Source organism: Centropristis striata, chromosome 23 (genome assembly GCF_030273125.1).
Source record: "Centropristis striata isolate RG_2023a ecotype Rhode Island chromosome 23, C.striata_1.0, whole genome shotgun sequence".
Taxonomy (NCBI): Eukaryota; Metazoa; Chordata; class Actinopteri; order Perciformes; family Serranidae; genus Centropristis; species Centropristis striata.
In genome coordinates, this window is record NC_081539.1 from 20,820,964 (window position 1) to 20,841,615 (window position 20,652).

The 20,652-nt window shown below is 39.6% G+C and overlaps 2 protein-coding genes across 2 annotated transcripts in view; both read right to left on the minus strand.

Moving 5' to 3' along the window:
- The window catches only part of LOC131962439 (myosin-10-like), a 46,833-nt gene extending 39,967 nt beyond the window's left edge, over nucleotides 1-6,866 (minus strand). The window contains exons 1-2 of the mRNA XM_059327441.1: nucleotides 6,805-6,866; nucleotides 1,710-1,877 (exon numbers count right to left, since the gene is read on the minus strand). Of these exons, the coding sequence (XP_059183424.1) occupies nucleotides 1,710-1,877 (168 nt within the window). The 5' untranslated portion in view covers nucleotides 6,805-6,866. The remainder of the gene's footprint in view (nucleotides 1-1,709; nucleotides 1,878-6,804) is intronic.
- Nucleotides 4,391-20,652, minus strand: part of LOC131962440 (golgin subfamily A member 6-like protein 25) — a 47,288-nt gene continuing 31,026 nt past the window's right edge. The window contains exons 7-9 of the mRNA XM_059327442.1: nucleotides 16,931-17,014; nucleotides 6,805-6,924; nucleotides 4,391-4,432 (exon numbers count right to left, since the gene is read on the minus strand). Coding sequence (XP_059183425.1) covers nucleotides 4,391-4,432; nucleotides 6,805-6,924; nucleotides 16,931-17,014 — 246 coding nt within the window. The remainder of the gene's footprint in view (nucleotides 4,433-6,804; nucleotides 6,925-16,930; nucleotides 17,015-20,652) is intronic.

Here is a 20,652-nt window from a genome sequence, read left to right on the forward strand (position 1 = left end):
CTACAGTTACTGCTTTGACTCAGGACCAATAAAACTGCTTGACTACACATCATAAAGTTGTAGGACACTAACTGAAGACTTGTGCTTCTTAAACCTTAGGACAAGGATCACAGAGAGATGTGGTCTTTTTTCTCTGTGCTCCACATCAGACAAGAGATAGCTATTACCAATATGGTTCCTTAAAAACAGTACATTTCTTAACACAACTGCACTATGAAATGTACAGCAAAATAATACTGCCAATCTCGTAAACTCATGCTCACCCCTGGAATACCTCACAGAAACCAGTTTCAAATGCATGCTGGTGTTAGCTATTCAAAAACATCGGATGTGTCAAAATCATTCTTAAGGCCTTTACACACCAGGGGTGTGACAATAAAAGACATGAAAATGTGAAATACTTGCCTGGGGATATTGTACATCAAAACTATTTATACTTGTAGCAATGCATATTTGCAAAAGTACAACAACTCAAAGTGCAAACAAAATAGGCTGTTAAAGTATGAATAGAAGTATTATGCCTATTATCATTCAGTGCATCTTCCTCCTGTTCACCTGTGTACATCTTCTTCTAAATCAACTGTACACTATGTAATTCCTTGTGTTAGCAAATTAATTTGAAATCCAATAAAACAAAGGTTAGATCAGAAAAAGAAAAGGAAAAACAGAAACAGAAACAGACTCAGAGTGTGGAAAATAAGTCCTAACACTTAAAGATATTAGGAAACACATCAAGCGCTTACCACCTCCAGAATACACCAATAATGTCAGCAAGCTAGCAGGAAAATTTAGTAAGTGTTAGAAAAGTAAGGGCATAAAGTCGTCATCTGAGAGAGTCTTTCAAGTGTTCTCTAAGTCAAGTAACTAACATGCTTTATGTTGAATATACTTTATGTAGTTGGCTGCCGGGCAGCCGCACCACTAAAACACTAGTCGCAGATGAATGACTTGGCTTGGTCAAGGACACAGTAAATGGGTTAATTTAAGCCTAAAACACATCACTGCCACGCACCATACTGGTATACCTAGAGGGGGCGAGAGAAGGAAGAAAAGAGGGAGAGAGAAAGAAATACAGTAGGAGTGAGAAGGAGAGAGGGAAAGAATTATAAGAAAGAGAGGAAAAGGACAATGAGAGAAACCTAAAGGCCATTCCATTCATCATGCGTATGACTCTTTAATGTTCCCATACATTACCATTGGTTCTCATTGGGGCGAGGGCGAGACTGGACAAGGGAGAAGAGAGAGGAAAAGAAAGACAAGAAAGAAAGGAAGAAAGAATGATCTGAAAAAAAAATGAATGGAAAAAGAAAGAAACAAAAACAACATTTAACCCCTCCCCCACTCTCCCTCTCTCTCTCTCTCTCTCTCTCTCTCTCTCTGTCTCTCTCTCGGCTAAGTGATATTCACACGAACATGGTTCTTTATTGTACAATGAGCCAACCCTCTGCGGAGCTAAGATGGTGGCGATGAGTTATTAAATATGGAGAGAGGGCGAGAGAGGGAAGGCGGAGGAGGAGGGGAAGAAGGACGGATGATTAACTGTGAAGGAAGTAAAAAATGAGGAGAATTCCCCAATGTAGCTGACTGGATTTGATTTAGAGAAGGTTGCCCAATTCTGTTCCTTATTTAAGAAGAGCTCCCCTCCTGCATGTGTATATATGTGTGTGTGTGTGTGTGTGTGAATTTGTGTTTGTGCGTGTGTTACCTACTTTGCTCTGCAGTGATGCCTGGCTTTCTTTGAGCTGTGCGTTGTCTTGGACCAGCTGTTGTGTAAGTTTCTCCTTCATAGCCAAGGTTCCCTTCAGAGAGTCCTGTGTGGCTCGCAAACCAACCACATCCTGATCCAGGTGCCTCACATGGTCCTCTCTCTCTTTCATCTAACACAGACACACACACACACACACACACACACACACACACACACACACACACACACACACGGACAACAGAACAGTCTGTGCTGTAGGTATACACACTTTTAAACTACTTCAGGCAGTGGTTTTATCTGCCTTGTGTCCATGCAAACATCAAAAATATGAATAAAAGGTAGCATCCTGGATCTGTCTGTTAGTCATTATCAGAGTAGAGCTGCAGCTTAACCAAGTCAAAATAATTGTTAACATAAGTAGTTAAATACATAAATAGTTACCTGAAAGTAATGTTAATGGATAAACAGTTTAACTAAAGGTAACATTCTTTTATTTCAATTATAGTAGTGGTAGGAGTAGTAGAACTACTTCTCTAAAGCAACTTAACTGATCACTGTGGGACATCTGTCCAACAATGTTGTTGCCAGATGTACTAAAGATAATTCCATGTAAAAAATAACAACTTCATCATGTTTCATGTGAGGTCAATCCATTTTTATATGACATTTTCTTGAAACAAAATACTACAACAAAATAACTCTTGCTGTGTGTTACTGTACATAAATAAAGTGTTTAAGTAATTATTTTGCTGGGAAAGAGACTGATTATTTCTAAAGGAAGCAGACAGGGGTTGAACTTCTCACCCCGTGCATGACTGTGTGTGTGTGTGGGCCTGCGGTTCAGAACCCCTAGCCAAATCAAAGCCCCTATTCATTAGCACTGTGTTAAATGAGCCCTGTGTTAGATTAGTAAGGAGGCTCCGCAGACAGTCAGCACACATACAAACACACATGCAAACACATTTGCATACACACACTGAGACAATTTTGTCAGGCTGGATAATTTAGGTTTGTGACCACACACACATATATAGTGGGCACCTTCACCGCAGTATCCTTCTGAACTTCTGATCTCTCTCAAGTTCTCTCGCCTCCTGTTTTAAAAGCAGACTGTGACTCTGGACTTCTTCGTCTTGGCACAGACACAGCCCACCTCTGCCTCCTCTCCAGACTGTGCAGTATATATATCATCCAACCTATTGTAACAGCGAGCTAAAGGTGGTCTTTTATGCAGTTAACTCATCTACAGCGAGGCTAATGGATGGTAACAATTATAAGCGATGGGGCAGCCAGTATTGCCACACTGAATTAAAATGACTCTTTAATCTAGAGATCCTACCAATTTTAGTGTGACTATTGGGAAATAAAATGTTTTACAAAACTGTGACAATTTGATGTGAATTTCAGTACTACAGCCAAGTTCAACACATTACATAAGTGGGCAGAAGTTTATGTTCTTTATGTAAACGCATCTATAGTGCAAGAGGGATTTTTGAATGATTATGAGTTTTTCTAATGATTTTTCATGCCAATCATTCATATGAAATATACATTATGCAGTTTTTATTAGCCTACCTGTTCAGATTTTAATGGTCCCATATGATAAAAGTAAGATTCCTATTTCTTTTTTTATTATAAATAAGCTCTATGTGCATCAAGCCATGGAAAAATGCACCCAGGTTACAATTTTGTATCAATGCAAAAATTGCTATGAGACATAATCCAGCATGGGAATGACCATAGCATGTTTGTGGCAGCTAATTCACTTGTGTTTAATATGAATGATTGTTTAAAATATTTTCCTGAGCTGAAATAAATGCAGGATAGTTCAGACGCATACTCATTTACATACACCTACACATAAAAGGAAGCCTGATCGGGCATTTTAATCAATTGATTAATTTTTCTTAAATACACTGAGGAGAAGAGATATTGAGTAGTTTTTTACATTAAGGCTGTTACAATTTGATGCATAAGTATCTAAGTTAAATTAACTTTAGTGAATTAGGTTGGTAAACACATGATAGATTTATATGTAGAACTGTATGTGAAGACAAGTGCATACAAGAGTAACAATGTGATAGATATTATATATTAGTTATTACTGATTATTCAGTGCCATTCTATTTAAAGTTGCCTACAGTAGCTGGATTTGGCTGAGTCAAGCGAGTGGGTGCACAGGAGTAATAATGATTTAGAGGCTGATGAAGCAATGTGTGAATATTGCTACAATGGCAGACTGAATTCTCTCATGGCAAAGTGCCTGCGGGACAACAAGTGGAGCAATGCAAACATAGGTAACTGTATTTGTAACTTTTTGTAATCGTAATCTGGCATGTTCAGGTCATAAAAGTCAAATAAATCTTGTTAAAAAAAACCAGATCTGTTGCCTACAGACTGACAGGCTTATGTTATTTGCTTATATGAATAATTCATTTCTTATGAACATAGTGTTCTATGCACCACTACCACTGTATGGTCACTGCTATCTCTCCATGAGGCTGCTAGGTAAAGATCACATTGTCTGTCAAAATTCCTCCTTTAGCCCAAGGTCTTTATGCCACTGACTTTCACAACTCTGTAATATTGTTACATAATTAATACATTACAGTGACTTTTCTCATCTCCAAATCTGCCACCATCAGAGATGATTAAAAGTTCCCATGTGGTCTGTGTAAAGTCTTAATTCTCCAGTGGGGGAGTATAGGACCTTGGCTGGAAGTCCTGAAGAAAGAATATCAGATTTTGATTTTCTTTCAAATTAGTGCTTAAGCCTTGGACTTTCATATTAGTAGAGTCCCTATTGAGAGAGAAACCTCAATCTGATCAAGTCTCATTACTTTAGCAATTAAGGTTTCACCCCTGGGGTCCTCCCTTCAGCTCCTGCCCCCGCCTCCTCCTCCTTCTCCTCCTCCTGTCTCCTTTCCTTTATTCTCTCCTCCTAGCCATCATATGTTTTTTGCCACCGAGGCGGAGAGGAGAGGAGAAAGGGAGAACGGCTTGCGCAAATCCTTGATTGGCCAAAGTCTATCCTCCATCTAGGATTACGAATAGAAATGGAACATTTGAGGACAAAGGAAGGAGGGGTGAGATGGGAAGGGACAGAAAGAAAAAAAGAGAGAGATTGAGTGTGAGAGAGAGATGTGAGTTGCAGAGTTATGGGCACAGAGAGAGAGAGAGGGTGGCTAATATAATTGAATTAAAAAGATGGAGCGGGGCCATTTCTAAGCAGGTGGGAGTGTGGAGTGAGAAAGAGCAGGCGAGATATTAACTTCTAATAAAAGAGAGATTAGAAAGTGGCTAGGAGGACTGCTCTGTCTTTACCTGTGGGAGTGACGGCCCCCACATAACCTTTCACTGCAATATGCACACTGATATTGGCCGCCATATTCTCAGTATACCACACACAGACTGACAAATACATATACACAAGCATCCATGCACACCCCAGTGTCTCTGCACACACATAGATGTGAATATATGTGACATTTGAGGAGACACACACACACACACACACACAGTCATGAGTTCAGTGTGACAGCAATGCATTATCAGCTCCCATTCAGTGATCCAACAGGCGGCAGTCATCAGATAATGAAGACGCAGCTCTTTGGGAAGCCGCTGCTATACAGACAATTAATTAACTAATTGGTCTAACGAGCTCGTTAAAGCCATGCTTTTTTGGCAGCCGGTGTGAATACATTAACGAGGCTAATTCAATTAAACAGGTGCAGATTTCACAGCTGCCTCTCTCACGGGCGCACACACACACACACACACACACACACAAATCCTACAGGTGTTGTGTACATGTTCGCTCCATTTGACTCTGATGTCTTTCTCAGCGAAACCTTGGCATTCAATCAAAAGCATAATGATATGCAGATCAAGTGGTGTGTACTTGTGTGTTTGCGTGTGTATTTCTGTCAGTGCTTGTGCCTCAATGGGCTGGTGTGCCTTTGAATCAAAAGCACAGCTCAATAAGCTCGAGCAGCATTGGTAATCTCTATAATTGAAATGGTATAAAATAAGTGGGTGGAAAACTGATTGAAGCGCTATCATAGCATACTTAAATTAGTGCAGAGAATCCCAGGGGTCAACCAATAATGTTAGCAAAAGCTTCACAATGCAATACAATTCTTAATTTGCTCCAAAGATTTTCAATGTTGTACATTCATTTGTGTGTGTGTTTGACGAAAAAAGGCAGTCTACATTCACAACATATCATTGAGTATTCGGCACATTAAAAGTATTAATCTCAAGGATTTTCAATCAAATAAATGTCTGTCCCTATCTACTGCCAAATGAGGCAACACAATGGAGAGGAATTGAGCATAGGCCCTATTATAAAAGACCTTGCACTGACAGTGTTAGGCCTACTCATGAACTGGCTATCTGTGACATTTATACAGTTTTTCTCTTATTGCCGTAAAAAATAAAAAAAATGGTAATGACGACAGACAAAAGCTGTGTTTCCATTAAAGTCAAATTGAATTTTGAAGAGAAATTTTGCTTTAATTTCGCATTAAAGAAAATGCAAATTAGAAACATTTCCATCAACTGGTTTAGAGCGAATAAACAAAGCTGCATAAACGTACTTTTGTGAGAAGATGGCAGTGTAATGTATCGTTGAAGGCTAATCCGTCAGTAAACAGTAGAAGAAGAAGAGAGTGTGACTAAAGAAAACAGTGGAAGAAGAAGAGATTGAGCAAGAGAGAAAAAATAATTAAAAAAGATGTTGCTGATCAGACAACTTTGGCCACCCATGAAAGAAAATATGTTTGTTCTTTCATGTCAGCTCGTCTTGACCGACAGAGCGGAAACAGCTGATCAGTCATGTGAATTAAATGTTCAATACGTCAGAATTTATTCGGAAAAAATGTTTCCATCTCCCATTTAGCACATTAACTATTTAAAAAAAAAAGACAAAAACCACCTCAAGTAAGCATTAAAACTTTTTATCAAATTTTGGTGCTCCCATCAAGCTTTTTTTCATGCCAATCCTCAAAATGTGCATAGAAATTAGTTTAAAAAACAAGTGAAAGTGAAATTGAAATCCATCCCTGAAACATCCCTTCAATTGCTGCAGATCTTACCTTTTGTCTCACTCTTTTCAGCTCTTCAGTCAGTTGGTTAACCTTCGCCTCTTTCTCATCCATACTTCTCTCAAATAGGGCGCCGAGCTCGGCCCTTAGAGTCACCATTTTGGCCTCGGCCTGGAACACAGTCAGAGTTTCATAATTATTCCCTGTCATAAACTGGAGACAAAGCTGAAGCATGCGCTTTGTCTTAAAAAGGTGCGAATCGGTTATGAGATATTGCATGGAATTATGCTCATGGATGGACAGTATGCACACATATTTATTACACACTAATGCACACAAACATAGCAGAGGGGGACTTTTGGTGACACCAGATTTTGTCTGAAGGCTTGTAAGTCTGATGTGTGATCTGGGTGTCTGTAAATGTATATGCATGGTGATTTGGTGGGGTTGGTTTGTTATGGCAGCAGCTCCAGTAGAAGCTCCCTCATAGGCTGACTAAAGCGCTGAGGTCGGTGGTTAGCTAAACTCCATGGAGATGATACCACTGATTAATTTCCTCCATCTTCATCTCCTCCACCTCCCTCCCCCATCCATAAGGTCCACCTTCTTTCCCTTCCCCCAGCCCCTTCAGCCACTGCTGAATATTAAATCAGTCCCTTTTTTAATTTCCAGATAACCACGGTTCATTTTTCTCAAAGTGTCATATAGCCGTGACATAGTGTAGCAGCCTATATATTAGGGATGGCTGATGTGAGTTATTGTTATTGTTATCTTTTTTCCATTTATTGCTCGCGTGTCCTACTGTACACTATGCATGGCTAAATCATTACCTGCACATGTGATACAAATATTGAATAACACCATTAATAATTTGCAGTGGAATTTCCTATCTTGACAGTTAGACATGCTGCAGTCTTAAGAGCCAAACAACAACAAATGTCTCTGTTTCACCATAACACAAATATTGCCTGTGGTGTTTTGTGTTTTGTTGTTTCTTTCTGTAATAAAGTCTGTTTTTGAGTGTATATGTATGTTTGTGTACAAGCTGGCCAGGGAGAAGGAGAAGAGGGGTGAATCTATACTGCTGCAGTGTGTTTTCTAGTGATTTTGATTTTTGCCACTACTACTTAGAGACTGATGTTAAAGAGGGAACTGACACAGAAGAAATAGCAACCCTGATAGCAATCCTGCAGTTTGTACTATATATATATATATATACACAAACATATACAACTGTGTACATATCCTATGTGAAAATACACACTCAGCTATTATCGTGCGCACACACACACAAACACACATACACACACACACACCCCAGGTGTCATCACTCAATGTCCCAGCTGCAAATGAAATCTCATTCTCTCTAACAATCTGAGTAGCCCAATCTGAAATATCTCTCTGCCTCCTGCCTCCCTAACCCCCCTACTTATACTGGGTCTTCACTAAATCACACCCTATTTTCCTTTACCTATCTGCACACCCTTTTCTTCCTCTTTTATCCAAAACACATGTGTGCTCATTTGTATTGTCGTCGGTGTGATCAAATATTTATTAACCCCTAGTTAACACTGGTTTTGCATCCAGCCACATAACAACAGCTGCTCTTAGGTTTTTAGCTTTTGCATTGTTGTGCCTTCCTGTCATCATATTACTCCACATCACCTGCTTGCATAGCCTGCAACCTCGCCCAGGAAACTGGGGAAGTGGGAAGTGATTTGGAAAAATGAGGGCAATAAAAAAAACACAGGGATGAATGGAGAGATGTGATATAGGGTAATATGCTAACCCAATCAGTGGGCTGCTGTTTGCCGACAGTATAATCAACATATCGGCCTAATGTCATTACAGCTATATGAGAAAGAATATTGCGTGAAATGATATTGCGCAGCGCGTGCATGCATGTGTGGCGCACACAAGACCGAGCTCACGCATCCAGATGTATGTATCACCTACCATTTTCTTTGAACAGACAGGCCTGCAAACACACACGGTGACACAAAGATGCAAAATTCTGCATTCATGCACATGCTGCAAAAATTACTTTTTTCTGTGTAAAGACATTCAGTTTTAAAGAAAAGAAATAAAGTAACTGCTATTAAGATGAGAAGATTCTACTTGTTCAGGATGATTAATTGATTGATTATTTCATGATTGCAATTGATTAGATAAAAGTATTATTTTCCCCACTGACAATTTATTTCATTTGTTCTAAGATAAGATTTTAAGATTTATTTTAAAGGGTTATTGGTTAGATCAGTCAAAATCAATATTTTTCACTTTATGTGCACACACATATCTGCATATTCACACTCACACACACAGGCTGCCCACTGGCTCTGACACAAGAGGATAATAGTTAGTGTGTGGCTTCCATATCCTGAATGCATGAGGCCGCTGATGGCCTCTATTGATGGACACTGGCGTGAAGCCATCACTCAAGTTATGGAGCTTTAATTGGAGACAGCATAAAACGATAAACCAAGAAACATGCATGGCTGAACAGCCCAATGTAAACCATTAATCATAGCGCAGGCAAAGACAAGTGGCCGCCACATACACACATGCACACACGCAAGAGGGAGCACACAACTGTAGAAGCACACACACGCTGCCCTTGCACCACACACCTTGCATTTGTGTGCATATTTGCACACACACACACACACACACACACACTCTGAGCGTGGCAGAGACAAGTGTCCCAGTCACATATTCTCATGATAGATGACCCATTTAACTTTGATTTCTGAGAGAAATGAGCTCACCAGCGATACAGGGTTACCACACACACATACTTACCCATTCATAATACACACACATAGATACATGTGCAACATATATGAACTCACAGTGAACATTTAGTTTATATGTAAATAACAGCTTGCATTTTTTTGTCGACACATGCATTCATGCCCTCTCTCGCTCTCTCACACACGCACAGGCGCGCACACACACACACACACACACGGTGCCTACTTATTTGCATGAGAAGGGTTATAATATGGGGATGATTTGTGATGTAAGCAATCAGAAGTGAAGTAATTCATCAGTGGTGGTGTCTAACACACATCTCCACTGGTCATAAATACAAATCTACACACAGGCTCGCATACACCTGCTTGTAAAATCTGCACAATCCCACAGAGGAGAGAATAAATCAGCGAAAAGTTGGCATGAAGGCAAAACCGTTAATAACGCAAAGCCACACAAGTGTGCTCTTACACACCTCTAGCTCTCCACAAATACTTGGAATAAAAAAAACTTGAAGACACATGATGTGTTTTAGGAAAGTTGGATTCTATGTATGTAAAGCCTCGGAAATGCAAAGTAACCAGTGTTGTCAATATGAGTTTGTGTGTCATGCATGCAGCTGCTGATGTGCTTTGATTAAGTATTTTCACAATGTGTCTTACGTTTTTTTATATAAATAAATCTGGTTTGGCTTGACTTAGTTTTACTAGTTATACTTGACCTATCATAGACATATGGATACATATCAGTATCAATGTGTATGTTGTCCGACATGTGCCATAAAAACCTTTTTTCCAGAACTTATAGTGCAGAAAACAATGCTTGGGGAGATTTAGAAATAGTGTAGGTTATTTATTACATTTTTATTTATTCTTTATTTAAATGGTCAGCAATTGACTAATACTGATACTGGACATACAGTACTGATGTTTATTTAGCTAATTATTTTATTTTGTTTATTTGTTTATTTGAATGGTCAGTATTCTTTATTTTGCCAGTTTTTAATTCCTAGAATTGGTTGACAATGCAACATATCAAGTATCATGTATGAATAATATTCTTTAATTACTTTAAAGACATTGGCCGCCATATAAGTAATCTGTGAATTTCTCCCTCTCTAAAATAAGTATTGTATCCATATCAGTCTTTAAAATTCCATATCAGTTGGGCTGTTGGGTTATCTATATTGGGAAACCTTGTGAAATAAGAGATTAAAAAAAGCTTCCCGTATAGCCTGAAGATGATTAAGAGACGATATTACCTGTGCATTATGTCTTATGTGATGACATGCCGGTAAAAAGTGTTAAGTAAAACCATGAAAAAATTGAGAACTAGGTAAGGATAAAGATCTATTTATTGGCAATGGGAGTAGATAGAGATGTCATTGATTCAGAGAGGAGAGGCTGGTGTGAGGAATTTCTTGAAAAGATGAAATCTCACATTAAAAGAGAAGATAAGAAGTGACTGCTGCTCTGACTGGAGTGAGAAGGTTATAAGTCCAATGGGAAGCCAGTGGAAGAGCAGAGAAAACTCAAGGTCTCTGTGTCAATAGGTTAAACAACTCAGTAGGCTGACATGGAACCAGAGCAAGAGAAAAACAGAAAGCATTTCTGCTCTTTTCTGTCTCTACCGTTTCCTTCTGTTTTTGTACAAAAGTGTTGCTGCTGCCAAATACGAAAGCATTTCTGTTCCAGCTTCAGTCCCACGGGCAATTCACTTTTGCAAACTGATAATGCTGTAATCCAATCCTTTTCTTATTTGATTGCAAATGTTAAGACCCCAAAACCAACTGCGCCCCACCACTGCCACTGTCCGGTGACATATAAGACAGTGTTGATATTTAGACAGATGGATGTTGCATTAGAAGGATAAAAACTCCAAATACACACAAACATGTACAACACGCGCACACACGCGTTCCATACAGCGGTTGCAGCCCCTCAGCGCTCCTCTGTCCTCACATGCTTGGTTTCCCCATCTAATTGCTGCCATTCGTCAGTGTGTGTGTGTGTGTGTGTGTGTGTGTGTGTGTGTGTGCTCCTGTACTTTGTGTTTTTGTGCTTCTTTCGTGATTCTGTCACCGTGCATTTACAAACAACTGCGGTGAAAAGAGAGAAAGTAACAGATAATCAGACAGACAGGTAAGAATGGGAAGGAAGAGAAAGACAGAAAGACGCAGAGACAGAGTAACACGCACACGCACACACACACGCACACACACACACACACATACACACACAGAGAGAGCTGTCACAGTGCCATAGGGCATACTAAACCTGTCAACATTTAAACCTGCTGGCTTGTACTCTGGCTTGCCAAGTAGAATTAGTCTCACATAATATGCCAGCCTCTTTATCGAAAACAACAAACACCTACCTTAGTTATACTTTATATACTATATTATAATATTATACACAGGATAAGAATCTCTTCACAATAAAAATGTGCGCATTTGTTATTTTGAGGTATCTTAGCCACTCTTCCCATGTGTACAAAAAAGCAGTGACATGTAATTTTACCCTCTGAACCCCAAGTCCAAATTTCAATGTTTTGTGCCGCTCTGTGTAAACTGCCTGCAGTCAAGTTGAAGATTTGCAGAATTTTTGTCAAATGACTGTTGGTCTCAGTTGAGTCATTCAGGGCTTTCCAGTTGCGCTTAGGAACGCAGAATTTTTTGTTTTTTACAGGATCTGGTTTTTATAAACATTTTATGTTTGACAAAATTTTGATAAGCTCTGTAGACTAAAGCAATACTGATGAAATATCACTATTTTGGGCTTAGATTGTTTTCTGACTGAAGTATTTGTCACACCAATTATTTTAAGGACCTTTAGACTTTTAAAAATCCAGTGATAATTTCTGTTTTTACAGGTTCTGGCTATTATGAATACTGTTATTTTGGCAATTTTATTAAAAAATACTTAACCTTCCAAAGGTTTGTGGGGTTCCGAGGGTTAAAGTAAACACAGAGAAGTCTGTGTCAAAATGAACAAAAGAAGAACAACATCAAAATCCTTGATCATTGGTACAGAAATCCTCCTAATAATTCTTCAGCATGGAGCAAATCAAAACTCTAAGTGCATAAAACAAGTTAATTGCAGCTTAACTTGACTTACATACATCTGATACTGACATGTAAACAAATGAGACTGATTGCACTCTTTGGGCAATCATGAAAGTATGAGTGTGCTGATGAATAAACCTGTTTATGTTCTGTGTGTGTGTGTGTGTGTGTGTGTGTGTGTGTGTGTGTGATATGACGTTTGTGTGTGTTTAATACGAAGGTCCGCATTATTACGTTTTTTTTTCCTTTCTTTTGCATGGGCTTGTGTGTGTGTGTGTGTGTGTGTGTGTGTGTGTGTGTGTGTTCAACATGATAATTTGTCAGTTTATGTTGTGAGGGGGCTAAACAGATAAGCAATCCACAGCTCAATCCTTCATCCTGCTCTGATTATAAATCAGCTGGAGCTCTCAGAAGCAATCAGCAAGAGCAATCTGCAGCCGGCACAGACACCTTATCAATCAGAGGGGACCATCACACTGTCACACACACGCGCACATAAACTAAAGAAATACACACTCCCATATTCGTACGGTGCTACATACACACAACCGTAGACACAAAGACAGGTATGCCGCAATTGTAATTCTACATCCCCACCCTGCAGCCTCTTTCCTCCTTTTAAAACTTCCTTCTCTTTTCTCTTTTTTTGTCTTGTGAAACGGGATCACAGAGTCACAGCAAGAGTTTCATCCAGCTAGCTGCCTGGCGGCCACGGAACTGTGCAGAGCGAGACACATCACTCCTAATTACAGTCTGATATTAATAACAGAGAAAAATATTAATCTTGGAGGTAAACACTAAGCCGCTTAAAGGAAAATTGCAAATAAATCAGATTATCTTATAGGAATATCCTCCGAATGGGCCGAGGGGGTAATGAGAAACCTGGGCCCAACCTCTCTCCCTCCCTCTCTTACTCTCTCTGTCATTTCCCACTCCGCATTCTCCTGCCGGATTGAAAAAGGTGTGACTGTGTGTACGTGTCTGGTTGTGTGTTTGTGAGCACATCTGTGTATTTATAAAACTGCAGTGCGACCCCCCCCCATCTTCATCCCCTCCACCACCAGCATCACCTCCCACCTTCTCCCTCTCTCTCTGCTGCTGTATTCATTTTTCACCTCCAATTTTATTTTTTCATCAGTCGGGGGGGGGGGGGGACGCCGCCAAGCAGATTCAATTAGGTTCTGTGATTGGGCCGCTGGCATTCAGCGGGGTCATGGAAAGGTTAAAGAATTCAGTGGCACAAACATGATTATGGCTCTGTAGCATTTGATCAAAAGTAAGGTTTGTCACGGCAAAGTGGAGCCCCTATGTTTCTTGAACTGGGACCACCGGTTTGGCTAGAGTGTGATGTGAGAGCTGTTCCACATGTTGGTTTAGTTGATTCTTTCATCGAATGGTAATTACATGCTGAAGATGCTGGATATACAGGAGGCATGGGGAGATATACAAGGATATGCACAAGTGCATGTGTGTGCACAGGTGTGGCATGCTGCTACACCAGTCAGCAAGGAAACACACATATATATTCACAGAAATATTCATTCTCTCTCGCTCCTTCTCTCTCTCTCTCACTCTCTCACACACACACACACACACACACACATGCACACACACACTGAGAGAGTAGCAGAGTAATAAAGCCCACCCTTGCAGTGAAATTAAAGCTAGTCAATGACACTGCATGCTGAGAACACACTAAATCATTTTTATACCCAGATGAAACAGCCAACATAATACCAGCTCTGCACATGTATCCAATATCACCTGGAGACTATGAAAAAACAACAACAAAAAACACCAACAACTAATCAAATATCATATTGGATGTGTCAGATTCGTGTCAGAACAAGAGATTGATACTAAATATAGGAAATATGGTACAATAACAGTATGAGATCTTTTTATATTCAAAATGACCAAGCAGAGAGCACATTATGAGATATTGGATTGATAAACAGGCTGGGATGCTGTTGTTCCGTGAGTATAATAGAACAATAACGTTGCTCCTGGGTTAGCAAAGATTGCATTATGATTTTAATGTGTTTTACAGACACAAGCCCTTCACTGAGAGGAAATTATGTCAATAAATAAGCAGCCTCGCTTTTTTAAAACAAAGAGAATCATAGTCAATGAAAAAAAAATGTAAACCAGAATATGGAATGGTGTTTGGTTACTATCAAATATCTGACACAACATGGCAAAGCATGCACACATGCACTTCATCATGGCATATTTTGAGCTCAGGAATATAAGATTCTGTCTGACTTCTTTTTAAACAACTTTATGGACACATTTATATTAGCTTATGCTTATATGTGTATACTAAACCACAGATCAAAAATGTGAAGAGTGCTCTTGGATAGTGGGGCTGAAAGTAGGATGAACAGGCATTTTATTGAGGAACTCAAAAAAAATAGGAAGGAAATATTAGAAAGCCTTAAATATTGTGGCTAACTCATAAAAAATGCCTACATGTTGCAACCATGTTTTGTTTTGTTTATTAATGTTGGCTTTTTAAAATATTCAACCAGTCTAATAAAGAATTTTTAATATTTCCTTCCTTGTTCGTCAATATTTTGTTAATCTATACAATCCTGTTTCACTCTAAAAAATGTGGGTGCTGTGTAAAAAAAAATGCATAAAAAGAGGAAGCAGCAAATTCACAATGGCTGTATGTACTTACAAAAATTGTTTCCCAGTTTGAGCATTAGATATCTTGTCTGTATTCAACTTAATGTAAGTCGTACAGGATTTGTAAGTCATTGCACTTTATTTTTATTTTCACAGCATCCCAACTATTTGGGGTGCTATATGTTTTTATAAGTTCATCTTGGAGAAGTAAACACTAAAAACTGAATAGAACAATAGTACAAAAGTTTACACTTTAGGCATATAATTATAATGCAACCATATCCATGCATATAGTATCTGCACACACATTTCTTTCCACTCACACCTGGACTTGCCCATAAGTAGATTCATTGTGACAGTGCACGTCAATCATCTCATTTTGGGAGCGCCTGTCAATCGTCACCTTCCCTCATATCACCAGAAGCGACAGCCATAAGGGAGCTTTCCCATCTGCCACTATCGGCCACTTCAGGTGTGGAACACCAGCCAGACACAACCAGTCAATAGAGCTGTTTGGTACTCCAGTCCCTAGCTGCGGCCTAATTGCTGGTGAAACACTGAAATATGTCCCACACTTCCCAATTCCCCCCCCCCCCCAACTAAGCAATCCCCATTCCATACTCAAGATGGGTATTTACATGCCCCACACCACGAAGAGCAAACAAGCTCATTTAAAAGTTCACATGCTAATGTGTGACATTTAATCCAAACTTTACACGGGGAAAAGGACACGCAACAATAGATTTTGATTCCTTTCTTGTCCGTGAATCTCATCATCTTTCGCCTTCCATATTTATGAGTCAAAAAGGCGGGACACCTTAGAGGGGAGTGAGGGGAAGGGACAGGGAGTTCACTGTTTGAAAATTGGACTGGTTAGTGATATTTCCACTCTAGAGTCTCCTTCTTTGTTGATATTGTTGATATGCACAAATTACTCATTGTTCTGGTGATTTGAAGCTACGTGGGAGAGTACACTAAAAAGATTTATTATCAACTTTAATTTTCTGCAGGCTCGTTTATCAGCTGGCGAGTGTCGCTTTCACCAGCTACAATGACAACTGTCTGCAATATCAGCTGTAACTAATTAATGTAGTTAATTTTATGAGTTGGCCAAACCACAAAGTGAAACTCTAAGCAGTTGTCTGGTAAATGTACTCTGAAAAAGCAGTGTCTGCACGCTAAGCCAAAGACAATTTCCTAGAGATACACCACTCTGTATCGGTTTGATATAAGAGTGGAAAGAATGGAAAGTGGAAAAACCAAAAAGTCAGCCAAAGGGGTTGTGGTTGGGAGGGATAGTGTGTGTGTGTGTGTGTGTGTGTGTGTGTGTGTGTGTTTGTCTCTGGCTGAATATTTTGGTTTCACTGGCTGACACATAGCCACACAGCCACACTGCATATTATACTCCCATGCAGATTTATGTTTAATCTAGATTTTATTTGTAGGTGTTGAGTATGAGTATATACATATATTTTAATCTTCACTCCTGGGTCTTTTCCATGATCCCCTGCCGTAGGTATTTCTGTTGTAAACGTTTTATTTTGTATAGATTTAATACTTTTTTTCCTCCCTTTGGGCCTTATTAGAGGAATTTTCATCGCATTTTAGAATTTCTTTCAGGTGCTGGTGTTAGGTGAAGAATGAGAGGGGAAACCATAGCTAAATGGATGCAAGGACAGTGACAAACATGAGTGCAGTGCATCTTTTTTTTTTGTGTGTTTTCCATACCTCAGAGAGAAGCGTCTCCTCCTTCTGCTGAGACTCTGACAGCTCCCTGTTTTGTCGCTCCACCTGCTTCCTGCTGACCGTTAACTACAGAGAGAGACAGAGTGTGTGGAAACAGCTCAAAAATAATGACAATGATAATAATATTAAAATGAAAAACCTTCCACTGATGCTGAATTTGATATACTGTATGCTTGTCACATTGCAGGCACCTGAGGTTCAAAAAGAGACAAGGAACAAAAGGAGTGCCAAAGGAAAAAGGGTTGTGATGTACAAATAGTCAGGTTGTTTCTCTCTCTCTTTCTCTCACACACACACACACACACACACACACACACACACACACACACACACTCACATTCACACTCACACTCACACTCACACGTACCCACACAGATCGACCAGGACAGGCCAGGGATGAGCACACCCCATCTGATCTGTGGCCCGTTCATTCATTAGACCCATGCTCTCCCCTATTGATTTCAGCTTAAATAATGAGAAAGCTTATCCAAAAATCTTTAGCATTTGGGCTCCAACTTAAGGGAATCGATGGGGCCATTTCCCATTTTGAACAGCACATACGCAGGGGTTTTATGTACGGTGAACGGGACAAATCCAGATGCTGATAAATCAATAGGCCTTTTTGTCGATGGACAGGCATGCTTGCACACACACACATGCATGCATACATGGACACACATGGTTGATAAATGGTATTTTTGAGGCAATTAAAGTGAGCTGTAAACATATGAAGGCCAATCAATTGGCCAGTGAGGTCTATTATCAAGGCTTTAACACTGATTTAGAAGGGGCTTTAAGGAGCCAGCAGCTTTAAGTGTGCCACAGTCACTTATGCAGATCAGCAGCAGCTAGAGACCTGCACAGATCAGTGGTGTACTGTGCTAAGCTGCTCACACAACAAGATAGCATATATGTCACCAGTGCAGAGCTTCAAAACTACTGCACACGGGGAGAGGTATGTGAAATAAAAATATGGTTCTACTTTAAAAGCCCATTTTTGTTTATTGCCTTATATCATGTTCAAAAGTTCTATTATTTAAACATGCAATATGTTATTTTCTGCCGCTATGGGTCTCTCAGTTAAACAATAACAAAGATGAGCAATCAATCATAAAAACAATCAATAAATCTATTTGTCACATGACATTGTACAGGGTACAGTTTCAGTGAAATGTAATCAGTTCCATAATTTTTTGCATTAAAACAGTCAAATAAAAATATGTGTATGCTTTTGGGTGGGGAGTGTCTCAGTGGAGCTGATGGAGAGGCGACTGGATAGGTCTGCGCCTTCTAGAGTTTATGTAATGCTGTCATTACAGTCAGTTTCCTCGGTTTGAATTTGTTCAGTGTTCATTGTTCAGGAGGTTTTTCCCTGGAGTCGGATATCTACATATGCGTCCTCCTCTCTAAAGCATACAGACCAGGTGATTAAAACTGGTAAAAAATACTGAATAAAGAAGTTTTCATGGTAAAAGTCAGTGTTTCTTCAATGCTGTTGAAAACTTGCTCAACTCGTTTCGCTCATAACTTAATATCTAGACATTCAATAACTAAAATCCTTCACCTGGTTAAAATATATAGTTAAAAAGAAACACAATCTAAAAAATGAGTTGTGAAAATGTGGTTAAAACTGGACAAAAAGTTAATTTATTACAGCTTTGGGCAGACAGCAACACCGCTGCATTTACTAAGGGGATATGACACCACTGACAGACAACAGACAGGGAGCATGTTCTTCATTAAAATTACAGATTTCTCTGAGTTTGTCAATTGTTGAAAATATTAAAGATAATGCCATTGCACAACTCAAAAAATGTATAACAGAGATCCAATCATTTTTAGATTTTTAAGGTGGAAATTTTATATGCACTTTTAACCAAGCTGGATAAATATATATACAGTATAAAAACAAAATTGTGGCAAAACATTTAGAAATTACATTTTTGCTTATTTTAATTAAATCTTTGCAAGCAACATGATCAGAACTGGTGCCAATATTAACTCCCTCTTAGCCATAGGCGTGGTTTAAAAATGTCATAATTTATTCTCTCCATAATTCATTTTTTTTAGACATTGCAGTTTGCATCTAGGTGAAATGGGGAGTGGGGAGCGGAGGAGCTGTGTGCTGGACAATTCTATTTTAGAAGGGGTAGACAAGCTTGTTAGGAGGAAAACGAATACATCAGTGCTGTCCACCCTCCAGGCTTTCCCCCCCACTGCTTCCACTTTGCTAAAGGTGAGACACGTGTGTTAGAAAAGCTAACCTACAGACAACATTTCCCTGAGGTAATTGGTTCCGCATTAATATTCATTTGATTCTGTATTCAGCGGCTATGACAGGCCTCTCCGCTTTGATGCTTTGTGCCTAGGTCCCCTCGTCCACCACACAATGTTAACCCTGTAACTATGAGTTTAGATAAACACGCACATATTAGGGCACTTTTTTGCTGCTTTATGAAGTACTACAGTGATATATAAAGCTAAACTAAAACACTCCTCCCCTTCTCGTGTCTCACTTTTGTCTCTGGTTTCTCTCACTTTGACTTGTACAACGCGCCCTGTCTTTTCATACCACTGTTTCAGTCTGGTTGATCTGGTGTGTGTGTGTGTGTGTGTGTGTGTGTTGCTGAGGCATGACATTTCAATTGTGGGTCCAATCAAATTGGCAGAGAGGCAGTAAGGAAGGTTGGGTAGTGATGAGGGGTGCGGGGGTGTTCTGAGGGGTTGCCGACCGACCGTTACCATGGTGAACCACTTCTGTCAAAACCACCAAGGTCACAACTGCTGACCTGCAGTGTTATGGGACTTCTGAATAGCAAACTGTATATGGACATGAGGATCTCTCTCTTTTTTTTGCTTTCTCTCTTATTTCCTTCTTATCTCCTTCTTTACATTTTCCCATTGTTTTCTGTTCTGCTTTTCACCTTTTCTTTCTCACATCTTTGTTTATTTATCTTTTTTCTGTCGCTCTTTATCTCTACATATCACCACATTTCCTTCATTTGGCCTCTCTCTCTTTCTTTCATATTTAAGACTGACTAATTGTACCATTATGAGGCCTGTGGTGTCACTGAATACATTATGTATGGCCTGTGCTGGCAGTGAGTCTGAACACGGCCTGTTTTGAGTCATTATAATTCCGTTTGCTAACACACAGCCATTGTGCTAGTCTGGGGTTAGGGGAGATGGTATGATAAAATATTGAGGGCGAGCAAGGCAGCTGCAGATGCTAGCTGTCATGTGTGAGCGAATGAATGTTATGACAAGCATGTTTAAACATTCATGCGGGGAGGAGAGTTTAGGAGGGCTTTTCATTAACACCAATATGTCTTCGTCTCCCTGGTGCAGACACTGCTGGTGTTAGCATGACAACAACAGGGAGGAGAGGAATTAACATCTTGAGAGGAAACTGTCACAGACACACACATAAAGAGAGGTAGAAACAAGCAATTCTGTGCATGAACACACACAAACCTACACATTTTACATTGGCTGAATACTGTGCGTGCTACCTTACATCTAACATAAAAAGTAGAGTGAAATTGACACTCCACTCTCAAACTCTAACAGACAGCAAGACAACGTTCTCTTGTTTACCAGAACAACTATCTGAAAGTGTAACACCGTGTTCTGAGCTGATCAAATAGCTCACAGTAGAACTGAGCAACACATTCAAATAGGAAGAAACAGGAGTGCAGTGGGTT